The following is a 13,082-nucleotide window of genomic DNA, read 5'->3' on the forward strand; positions in this document are numbered from 1 at the left end:
TAGACAGTTAATTTATGTATTAGTGAAGTAGACGGAAGCACACCTGCAAAAACAAAGCAATCTGATATTGACTCAAATAAACTAATATGTGGTAAGTGGTTCGCAATCAATGGCTTTAACATTTGAATAATAATTTGGTGGAATTATGTAATAAGAAATGATAAAACCATTTTTAAACATGCATTCTTTCTGGAGTTGCCTGAATGTTTTGTTAAAGTTTTTAACTTGCTGTAGCCACATTATAATAGAAATCCAGTTTAATATAGCATCTACAGACCTACATTACTCTGCATTGTGAAGAGCCAGTGTCAAAGTCCAGTTTTCATAATGCATTTCAGAATGGTGGTCAGTGTCTCTTTATAATACAATTATATGAAATACCAGATCAGTAAGTGGCACATGCCCCTGCTGTTTAGTACTACTTTAATTAGAACATTTCACTTTTTGGTTGTGGCCACCAATATTCGTAGTGTCTAATCTTCTAAACAGCACAGCTGAATTGTCACACATTGCCTGAGTAACGAATTGAGTTCTCTAACGCGTCTTCTTGTGCTTGAATCGTTTAAATTGGCAAGACTTCAAAATGTGCTCAAGTGATAAACTGTCTCTGGACCATTGGCCAGTGCTTATGGTCAAGTCCTTCTTGCAGGACTATCTGGACTACCATCAGACTTCTCTGAGAGGAACATTTTAAGGGATGGAGCGAGATTACTGGAAGGAAGGAGTGGGTATAGATTGCATGTGCATTAGTCATTCCTTATTTTTTAATGTGGGATTGGTGCCATTGTCAGTGTCCATTAAATGCTTAAGTCTGATAAGCTATAGTAACTCGAAGTTCACATACCTAAGATGAATCCTGTTGAAGTCAAGTCTTCTGTAACAGATCAGACAGAGGCCTAGAATGAGGATCACAACTCCAAAAGAGAATTAGTGAGAAGGAAACTACATGCACAAGATATAATTATTAATTTACACACTTGAAGGATTAGTTTAATCATAAATGGAAGGTACATAAGGGCATGTAGTTTGTGGTTTTGCTCTGCTAACAACTCCATTTCTCTACTAAAACACTTTAACTTTTCATTTTCACTTCCGGGTTGCTGCAGTTATACTGTGTGCATTCACATTTTTTTTGCTATTGTGATTCTACGGCATGCATCAATTTATTTTTCTTTTCTTTTCTTATTGCAATTATTTGCTGAATCGTATTTAAATTGTTGTTTTAAGAAGATGTTCACAGAAATAAACAAATACAAGCGTACAGCTTGGACACTAGATGGTGTTCACGAGTTTACACAGCCAGAGTAAATCTGACAGCCAGATCTGTGTGAGTTCAATTCCGCCTCCAGTTGGGTCAGGATGAGTCAGTCATTGAGGTAATTGTGATGCGCATCCCCTTCTGTCTCAGGGGGGAAAGTGCTGCATCCATGCACTTCGTAAATGTGAGTGGTGCCAGAGACAGTCCGAATGGTAGGACTGTATACTGGTAGGCCACCCCTTCGAACGCGAATCTCAAAAATGATCTGTGATGGGGGGCTATTTGGATATGAAAGTATGCATCTTTCAGATTCACTGACAAAAAACAATCCCCTGGGCGTACTTGCGAGAGGATTTATTTCAAAGGTAGCATTTTGAACGTCCGTCTCATGAGGGTGAGGGTTAGGCCCGGAGGAGGCCCGGAGGAGATTGCCTTGGAACACCTGGAGGACAGCCTGCGTGACCAGAGGACACGCAGGCCCTGCCAGCGAGGGCTGAAGTGGTCCTGCAGGGCTTGGCTGGGTGGGCTACCTTGGCTTTCCATCCAATAGCGGTGGGCGGGTTAAGGTGTGTGGCTACCATGGCTACCATGGCTTCCTCGAAAAGAGGCAGCTTCTCATAGCCCTTCTCCACGACGCCGTCGATGGTGGAGAGCGCAGTGGATGTGGAAGTATGCTGGCGGGCCGAGTAGGGGGCGCGCCACGATTTATTCTATTGCACCTGTTTCAGACGTGCATATTTACCTCATTTTGAAGTAGATTTTATATAGATTTTAAGTTCTATACTGTAAAAAATGATCGTAATTTTAACGGTAAAAGACTGTAAAAATGCTACAGTGAAAAACTGTTAATTGGTTAACAGAAAGTTTCCGTACTATATACGGTAAATAACTGTGATAGATCTAATGGTACATTTAATGTAATTTTACTGTAACATACCGTTAAATTTACAGTTTTTGAAAGTGAAAAAAACAACTCATTGTATCATTTACAGTGAAAAAACGTAAATTGACATTCCCACAATTCCCTGTGACACTTCACATTTGATGTATTTTTGTTGAAATAACTATGTTTGTTTCTTCATAGTTTTCTTCGTTTTTTCTAATCAGTTATGTACATTAGGGGTTTATGTTACATTTAATGTTGTCAAATTAATGTTTATTGCATTTTTAAAATTTCATGTGTTACCATGATGGTGTTTAATGTTTGTGTGAATGACACTGTGCAGCTTCTATATATATTAGTATTAACTCTCTTGTGGAAGAACTGTTGACGTTGAGCTTTGATTGATCATGTGACTCTCATCACTGCTGTGATTGGTGGTTATCAGTGTACAAAACAGATATTAATACTTCAATAGGACGGTAAATTAACATTATATCATATTACCGAAATCCAATGTTAAATATACAGTTTTTTTCCGTAAAAACAACGGGAAGAAATTACCATTTTTTTAACAGTATTTTTCCGTTTTTTAACAGAAATTTTCTGGCGCCCCTGCTGCCAGAAAATTACCGTTTTTTTACGGGTTTTTTTTTTACAGTGAGGTTAATCCTCGTCTGTTTTTAGAATCCCCACTACCTGACCTTGATGTGGAGCATCATTTTTCCCTTTTAAATACTGTTTGGGAAGATATTTTAAGTCTTACTGCTCCCTTCAAGTTTTTTAAGTCTAAATCTACATCCAAATCGGAGCCATGGGTCGATCATGCATCGGGAAATGCATTGAGACAGTGCAGGAAAGCAGAAAGAAAGTGGAAAAAAGACAAATTACAGGTTTCGTACGAGATCTTAAGGGGCTGCCTATTGTTATATCTGAATGCTGTTAAGAAAGCTAAGGCTTCCTGTTTTACTAAATTGATTGAGAAACATCACCACACACCTAAAGCACTTTTTTCTGTCATTAAATCTGTTTTAAATCCCCCTATAAACTCTCTTCGCTGCCCGTCTTTGGCACTCTGTGAGGATTTTGCTAGCTACTTTGGCAATAAAGTTTCTAATTTGAGAGCCCAATTTCAAGTCCCCGATCAGGAAATACAGACAGAGATGAGTCCACCCACCCTCTGGACCTCTTTCAATCCTGTCTCTCTGCATTCTGTCAAGGAAGTAATGTTTAAACTTAAACCGTTCCTTTTGTACACATGACACTTTACATCCTCGTTATCTGAGACAATTATTTGATACTGTCGGCCCTGGGCTGGTGTCGTTATTGAATAAATCCTTGCTTGAAGGAGCTATACCCTCGAGTTTGAAAATTGCCTCTATTACACCCGTACTAAAGAAACCCTCACTTGATGCCTTTATTTTATCAAACTTTCGTCCTATACCCAAGGTATTGGAATCTTTTTCTTTTTTTTTACAGCTTCAGACCTTATATGACAATCATATTTTTGAGTATGTTTCAGTCTGGGTTTAAATCACTGCACAGCACAGAAACCACTCTTATAAGAGTTCTCAATGATATTTACATGGCTACAGATTCGGTAGATTACATCATTTTGGCGATGTTAGATTTATCTTCTGCTTTTGATACTGTCGACCATACGATTCTCTAGCCTGGCTCCGCCCTCCTACGTACTTCCTCTCAATTTCATTTTCCTTCAGTACTACGTCTGGGACTGCTGTATATTCTTAGGTTTCCAGAAACAAATTTTTTGTAGGACCAATCAGCGAATAGAGGGAGTGGCTGAGAACGATGACGTTGATGTGATCACACACATGACTAGCGTCGGCCAATAGTGAGCCTACGTGTGACGTACAACACACAGACGCGCTGCTTTATCAAGACTCGAGGAACAGAGAGAAGGAAATGAATAGTGGAATAAAGTCGTTTTTTTGCTTGTTTTTTTTGCGCACAAAAAGTATTCTCGTCGCTTTATAAACTTTATAAAAGACAGACATCTTATTCTAAACATAATCCTCTGATCATTCGGACGACCACATGTTAGCGATTGGTTATGGCAGATCCTGAGTGACTCTGGGCAGATCCAATAGTTTTGAACTTTAACAGAGAACCCGCCTTCAAGGAAGTAAACGTTTCTCAATGGAGCGAGGCCAGACTCTCTGTACAAATGAAATGTACGAGAGTCTGGTAGAACCAGGCTAACGATTCTCGTCTCTCGGCTGGAGTCTTGTGTTGGTCTAGGGGGCGAGGTTTTAAGCTGGTTCAAATATTTTTTGGACCACAGGTCAAACTCATTTCATGACAAATTTTTTGACTAATAGACGTTTCTCTGTAAAAATGGGACGTTTCTCCTCATCCTGCATGCCTCAGGGTTCTGTATTGGCTCCTGTCCTGTTCTCTCTCTATCTTATTCCTCTCGGTTCTATTTTTAGGAAACACAATGTCTCATTTCACTGTTATGCTGATGACATGCAGATTTATATGCCTTTGTCTGGGAAAAATAAGAGTGCTTTGGACAGTTTGACAGCATGTCTTGAGGAGGTAATGGCTTGGCTTGCCAGGAATCTCAGACAAAAGAGAAGTTACTGTTTTTGACCCCTCAGAAACCAGGCCAAGACATGATCTTGACCTTGGATCTTTAGATCTACCTATCTCTCCCCAAGGACGGAATTTGGGCGTGATGTTAGATAGTTCCCTCAAATTTGTTAAGCAAATTAGTGCTGTCATTGGATCCAGCTTTTTCTATCTTTGCTCTTTAGCGAAAATCAAATCTTATCTTCCCAAGCGCTCGATGGAGATTGCGATCCATGCTCTTATTACCTCGCGCTTGGACTATTGCAACTCCCTTTATTTTGGGGTATCAAAATCCCAAACGGCACGCTTACAGGTTGTTCAAAGTGCTGCGGCAAGATTCCTGAAGGAAAAGAAGAAATTTGATCATGCCACCCCTCTTTTGAGATCCCTTCATTGGCTATCGATAATTTTTGTATATAAATTGAACACAAAATTGTATTACTGGTGTATAAATCTTTAAATGATTTAGCACCTTCTTATCTGACTTACTGTATTTATATTCTCCCACTAGAAGTCTTCGATCTGAAACGAAACTTCTCCTTCAGATACCTAGAACCCAGCTAAAATCAAGGGGTAACTGAGCTTTTGAAGTGGCTGTCTCCACACTGTGGAACAAGCTCCCACTGTATATTAGATCGACTAAGTCATGTCTCAAAATGTATTTATTTTCTATTGCTTTTAGCTTATAATGGTTGTTCTGTTTTAAACTGTGTTTAGTATTACTCTTGTTACTAATATCTATTAGCTCTGTTTTCTATGTGTACAGCACTTTGGTCGGCCTGTAGCCGTTTTTAAATGGGCTCTATAAATAAAAAAAATGAAATGAATGAATGACGCGCCCCGATTGGCTCGTGCAGACACACCACTTCACCATAGGTTTGTGCAGTAACCACTGCCCAGCCAATAAGTGTGCGTGCATCTCTGCACTGTGCAGTAGCACGGCGTTATTGAATAAAAGGCTTCAATAAATTGGAGAAAAGGGAGTTTTTCCCCATAGCGTCTGGCAAAGACGCAATACGAGTGAACGTTTCGAAAGTGAACAGATGTGCTTTTAGGTGATGATGATGATGATGAAGGCTGTTTTATGCATTCCACTTCACCCTCTCAAAGAATTAGACAATTTTCTGGTCAAAAGTGTTGTAGGAGTGTGTGGCACAACAAAACTACATTCTAGTTAAGATACATCTACCTCTTGTAGATATGGCATCATGTAGAACTTTTGATTTTAATCGTCTAATCGTTGTATTCTCACATTGTAGCATTTACCTAGCATGTTGTGCAGATGCTGTTTGTGTGTTGAATTATTGTTTATTAAACCTTTACCGAGTTTTCCAAGTTCAGAAATTTGTGAGAACAAACTTCTTTTACACACAGTTCACTGCGCAGAAGTGGGAAAGGTAACTCGATTTAAGCACCGCTGTCACCCATGTCATCATGTGCACAAACACATTTAACCTATATATATATATATATATATATATATATATATATATATATAAAACAGTTAGGTCCGGTCGAACGATGTATTAATGAACATCCGATTGTATTGTGTTGGTAATAGGCACCAACCTAACGCTTAAAGATGTTTTGTGCCTCTAACAAGTGCTTTCGATCTTCTTTTTGATCTGAATGGTGTGTGGAAAACACTTGAGTTTTGCCACAGACTCGTCCCAGCGTCTAGAACGCAACTGAATGCTTTTTTCAAGCTTCTCCATACTTGAAAAACCGTGGGAAACTACTTTTAAGCAGGAAATGACGGAATATTTACATACATATTTACAGCGGGTCTATTCACACAGGATTAGTATCACCTGAGGTCATTTTTCCGGACCTTTTTACTGAAGGTTAAAGTCACTGTAATCTTTACTGACATTGTCCGTAATGATCACTGAGATGTATTCGGACGGGACAAAAATCACTGAGAAGCTCTGGTAATAATTACTTTATCCCACCTCTCCATGTTAAACTAGTCCCGTCCGAATAGCTTTAAAGACAGTAATGAAGATGAGAAAGGAAGAACAGGTATTGCCCACTGTAGCCAGGAAAGGATTAGCATTATTACAATGTATTCCTAATTACCAAAGAGATATATGCATACTCATAAAAGAGTAGGCAAAAAGTACCCGGATGTCCTTCTACTTCCAGTGAGATTCTGAAGTGTGCATACGATGAACACTTTACTATCCCTTGAGGCCACGGAAGAGGATTTGTGAATGGTAGTGAAGTGATGTAACTGATGCTGTAAGTTACATGATAAACACAACATGGGGGAATGTAGTACACCCAGATTACATTCATACTACACACATTCATTTTATATAGCACATACATTTTTAGTGATTGCAAAGTAATAACTTATTCAAAATAAGTGTCTACTCAAGAGAGTATGTGATTTTGGAGGCAGCCGATCAACTTCATTAGATGTTTGACCTCCTTTAGATTTGCATCAGTTTGCTGAGACGTCATCTTCAGTTTTTCTTTCTTTTTCTGCTGGCTCTCTGGGGTCTCTCCAGGGTGCAGGAATTATGCACCCATAAGTACCCTGGATTGCTACTCTCTATTCTGGAGGGACTTCATCCATGTCAGACTCATCAGTGTGATGCTTTCCTTTTCTTATTTTTTGAGACATAGATTGCTTCACATTTTAAATCTACAGTGCATCCGGAAAGAATTCACAGCACTTCACTTTTTCCACATTTTGTTATGTTATAGCCTTATTCCAAAATGGATTCAATTAAATATTTTCTACAAACAATACCCCACATAATGATAACGTGACAGAAGTTTGTTTGAAATCGTTGCAAATTTTATAAAAAAAATATAAAAAAAATACATAAGTATTCACAGCCTTTGTCATGACACTCAAAATTGAGCTCAGGTGCAATCCTGTTTCCACTGATCATCCTTGAGATGTTTCTACAACTTGATTGGAGTCCACCTGTGGTAAATTCAGTTGATTGGACATGATTTGGAAAGGCACACACAAACCAAGCCATGAAGTCCAAGGAATTGTCTGTAGACCTCCGAGACAGGATTGTATCCAGGCACAGATCTGGGGAAGGGTACAGATGATTTTCTGCAGCATTGAAGCTCCCAATGAGCACAGTGGCCTCCATCATCCTTAAATGGAAGAAGTTTGGAACCACCAGGACTCTTCCTAGAGCTGGCCGCCCGGCGATCGGGGGAAAAGAGCCTTAGTCAGGGAGGAGACCAAGAACCCGATGGTCACTCTGACAGAGCTCCAGCGTTTCTCTGTGGAAAGAGGAGAACCTTCCAGAAGAACAACCATCTCTGCCGCTCTCCACCAATCAGGCATGTATGGTCGAGTGGCCAGACAGAAGGTACTCCTCAGTAAAAGGCACATGACAGCCCGCCTGGAGTTTGTTAAAAGGCACCTGAAGGACTCTCAGACCATGAGAAACAAAGATTGAACTCTTTGGCCTGAATGGCAAGTGTCATGTCTGGAGGAAACCAGGCACCGCTCATCACCTGGCCAATACCATCAGCATCAGCTGTGGGGATGTTTTTCAGCAGCAGGAACTGAGAGACTAGTCAGGATCAAGGGAAAGATGAACGCAGCAATGTAGAGAGACTCTGCGAACTGCTGGGTTCATTGTTATTGGTTTATTAGATTTCTGTAATAACTAGATGTACCGCATGGCGGTACAAAATATGACCGCCGCTCAGGCCTGCACTGGCTTTCCACAAAAATAAATGACGTGGAGCAATTTGGCTGTATTGCGTGTTTATGTATATACCTAAAAAAAGTAGTAGTATGTGCATGTCTGTCTGTGTGTGTGTGTTTGTGTGTGCGCATGTGTGTGTGTGTCTGTGCATGTGGATTTGTATGTGTGTGTATGGGTGTGTGTCTGTGCGTGTGGATGTCAGTGTGTGTGCGTGCTTGCGTTTGTTTGTACTCCTGCATGTGTGTGTGTGTGACAGTATCATCCTAAACCAGCAACCCTTCGCTCAACAGCACCATCTACAGGCCGATGAGTGTACAGTCACTAAATGTGCACATAAATTAATTTATTTTATACCCCCCCATGGATGAAATTCTACAAAACTTAGCATACCCCCAGAGAATGTCAAGTTAATCATACACATGAAATATGGTGCAGTTCTGAACATCTCCACTGAAGATAGGGGCGATTAAAGCAGAATAATATTGCATTTTAATTTTTTATGGGAGGGGCGCAAATCACAAATGAGTGATTATGGGCTAGGTTGATGTGGGCCCTTAAGACCAACATACCATAAAAATTTCTTCATCCTCGGTGCCACGGTTCAAGTAGTTATTTAGGAAAAACTGCATTTTTTGGGTTTGGGGGGGGGGGGGGGAGTGGCCCCCGGGGACCAAACGAAATTTTTCCGTAAAAGTCTAGTGGAGCTACATGCCCACCAAATTTCATGTTCCCCGGTGTTTCGGTGTCCCTGGTATCGTTGACGGAAAATTCAGTAGATTGACGGGAAAAAAAAACTAAAAAACTTTGACAATCGATTATGGGCTAGGTTGATGTGGGCCCTTAAGACCAACATACTTTGCAAATTTCTTCATCCTCGGTGCCACGGTTCAGGTAGTTATTTAGGAAAAACTGCATTTTTTGGGTTTGGGGGGGCCCAGCGCGGGGGGGGGGGGAGTGGCCCCCGGGGACCAAACGAAATTTGTCCGTAAAAGTCTAGTGGGGCTACATGCCCACCAAATTTCATGTTCCCGGTGTTTCGGTGTCCCTGGTATCGTTGACGGAAAATTCAGTAGATTGACGAAAAAAAAAAAAAAAAAAACTTTGACAATCCCTATATGACCGCTTTCGCTAGCTACGCTAGCGGCGGTCATAATTATGGATGTGCGCAACGACTAATTTCATAAACATTTATACGGAAATGTTGCAACTGACTAGTCAACTAGTCTAATGTGAACCAAATCCAAACATGACAACAGGCCTGTTTTTGAAAAAAAATGTTTTCTTAATTGGCGAAGTAGGGGTTCAATTGCTAAAGAATAGAGGTATAGTATCCTGATAAAGGACATCCCTGTCTAACACCCCTATTTATTCAAACTGGCTGACTAAGTCCACCTCCCACCTTAAGCATGACTGATACCCCAGTATATAAAAGTTTTATCCTTGATAAAAAAATAAAAAAAAACAACACAATTCCAAAAGCTCTGAGAGTGTTAAACAAATAACAATGGTCACCTCTATTAAATCTTTTTCTTGATTGATAGAAAATAAACCTAAATCTTGATTGTCCATGTATGCCAAATCAATTACATCTCTTAAAAGAAAAAGGTTATCCATTACAGTTCTTTTTGGTATTCAATAAGTCTGGGTTCATTGTATCATAAACTCAAGGTATTTTTTTGCCACTGGTCTCCAGTTTTCAAAAAAGGTTGTCTTTCTTGGGCAATAATGAAAGTACAAAGTAAAAATATAATACATCATACAGGGCATATGCAGTATTTAACAAAATGTTCTTCTCTAGAGTTATTTTTTCTAGCTAACTAACGAGTTTATGAACATTGAAGAGGTAAATTCAACGTTAGGTGACATTGTATAGTCTACAAGCTGTTTTATTGACACTGAGCGATTACATAAGACAGGAGTCATTTCGGTAAGTTGTTCTGTATCTTTCGACATTCCTTCTGATGTTCATTCATGTTTATTTACTGCTGTAACTAGTAGTAAAGAGGAGATGAGATGATTGATCCGTGCTGCCGCTTGAACTGAGGCGCTACACTGATCTGTCAGTCGTATTGTAGAGCACCAAAACGACATTTGTTTGAACTTCATAATAAAATCGACAGAATTTAAAAGTTGAGACTTTGCTTCATATTTAAAGTTACAAAGAACAAAGCTTTTTGCGATTATTGGATGGCAGATGTGCTACAAATGTTTAGTCAAGTTTTACGCATGCATCAACAGAAAACAGCACGGACTAAAAGATTTTAGATTTAAGAAACCATACCATTACCGATTAAAATCGAGAAATTAATATTGTCAATCTAGCGCTAGTGTCCACACAGCTGACATGTTTCACTGTCGTAGCTTATCAACGTTGTGTGCACGAAAAAGTCGCTGAACACTTGGAGAAGCGCTAATTAAATTTCTTTTACAGTGTACAGCTGTTCATCTTTACAGTGAGATAGGATATCTGACATATCACATATCATCATCTTCACCTCCTTCCTCCATTCCATGACCAGTTCCCTCTTCCTCTGTCTGTGAAACAAAAAAGCGATCACTTTCATCACCAATACTAGCTGTTTCAAAAGTACAAGTGACTTCAGATTTCCCCACTTCAACACTCTTCTCATCATTTTCCTGAACTACTTCTCTTACTAGCTGTATTTCTGTTCATCAGGGAAAAGACCCGGAAGAGACGGATGAGGTGGTCGTTGTTATTGAAAAGGGTTTCATGGACGAGTTCTTTGAGCAGGTTTGCATATTTACATTGCCTATTTACTAATGAAATACACTGTAAATCCTCAAACTTATCCAGACTATCAGGGCTAGGTTTGAAAGAAAGAGAGTTGATGTGAGGCACTATTCGCTAGTCTTTTGTATTTACTAACTAACTTACTAACTATCTAACTAAAGGCACTAAGGAGAAACAGGGGTATTCCAGAAAGCAGGCAATGTGACTTACCTGTGTTAGGGGTTAACAGTTTAGGACCCAAGGACCAGATGTTTGAAAGAAGACCCGGAGTCAGAATTATAAAAAATTTAAGAAAAGTTTTACTGAAGATAGTTTGCAGTTTCATCAGCAGAGGTCAGCTTCAAGACTCACACAGGAGATCGTAGGCCGCCCCACTTACAGTTACAAAGATCACAGCAGTTATATACCATTTCCAAGGTCTGAGCTACGTCATTGCTTACAGGCTGAATGATTCTCATTGGCTAAGAAATAGATAAACATAGTAATTTTCCACACATATACAGATAGACTGAAGCATATCTCCATCGATTATGCAGCTGACACTCAGACCCTGAAGTTAGTCACGTCGTGACCTTCCAGGTCGCAGATTTGGGTTGCTGGGTGCCAGCATGTCTTGAACAACAACTCAGTCAATCTCCAACAATGCCAGTGGTTCCTTAACCTGTAAGCAAGAAGACTAACACACACACCGACACACATCTTTTCAAAGGTTGGATTTGGCCAGACTCTAACTATAAACAGGAGACTATTCTCAAAACATCAAGATAATGCGTTCTTTCTCAAGGAGAGCTACATTTTAGTCTAAGTAAGGCTTTAACAAAGAAATGGTCCCTTAAACTATTGGCTTCAATGACCCCTATTTGTTTTAACACGTTAAAGACAAACACAAACACAAAACCAGTCCCTATTTCATTTCTGGAAGCCGGGCTAAATAAGCAAGCACTGTTACTACATTCAAATATCAAATATAGACATTAAAAAGAATACATGAAAAGAACATTTCAGTAATCACACTGGTAACTTCTATAACAAAGTAAAATCTTCAGAGAAGTAATTCAACTCATGTGATATTTAGAAGGAAAAATATTGATTAATACCTTGATTATAATCACTCATTACATATACATTGAAGCAGCAGTGGATTCCAATCCACCCCTTCACCTGGGTAAGCTAACCTTGCTTTCTGGAATACCCCCCTGGAAAGACGAACAGGAACACAAACCAACACAATAAACGACGAAAACATACAAAGAACTGAACCAAGCAACAGGCTAAATGGTGAATAAAACAAAGTGGGACCAATCAATCAACCGATGAGTAACTATGGGACCAGAACCAAACACAGAGATTGAAACCGTTCTCAAAGAACCAAAACTACACAGACAATACATGACACAGATGTCCTGAGTTCTACTGGGTTCTGTTTCCTAATCAGCCACACACGGAAAGACTATAATAATAATGCAAGATGAAGACCACACATCACATCAGACACATCAGACTGCTATAGAACAGACACACACATAAGAGCTTAACTAAAGTCTGCAGTTGTGTTCTGTTTATGAAATAACACTGATTGCTTCTTTTAACCACTTCACTTGTGCCATGAATGTCAGTTTTGTGGGTTTATTTTTTTATACATGTTATAGCCTATTTTAGATACACATGCATACATTTACTATGATTTAATTGAGTGGATAGTTGGTTTCACATATGATTACTTGTGTTTCATGTAGGAGGCACACTGCATCTCTGTGTTTGAGTTTCTGTGAAATGAGATCTTTCTCTGGGTCTTATTCCTTCACCATAATGAACACTGAGGCTGAGGTAGAAGTTTAAATCCTTGGTAACTGGTTGAAGCTATAATGTGCTATGATTGTTCAGCACCACTTGGTCATTATCTGATTGGCT

At 39.5% G+C, this 13,082-nt stretch overlaps 1 protein-coding gene across 3 annotated transcripts in view; it reads left to right on the forward strand.

The window, feature by feature from the left end:
* stx1a (syntaxin 1A (brain)) overlaps positions 1-13,082 on the forward strand; it is a 40,007-nt gene that overhangs the window by 6,313 nt on the left and 20,612 nt on the right. For all 3 annotated transcript variants that reach the window (XM_084419004.1, XM_084419005.1, XM_084419003.1), the window contains exon 2: positions 11,097-11,171. In XM_084419004.1, coding sequence (XP_084275130.1) covers positions 11,097-11,171 — 75 coding nt within the window. The remainder of the gene's footprint in view (positions 1-11,096; positions 11,172-13,082) is intronic.

Source organism: Rutilus rutilus, assembly GCF_951802725.1.
Source record: "Rutilus rutilus genome assembly, chromosome: 9".
Classification (NCBI taxonomy): Eukaryota; Metazoa; Chordata; class Actinopteri; order Cypriniformes; family Leuciscidae; genus Rutilus; species Rutilus rutilus.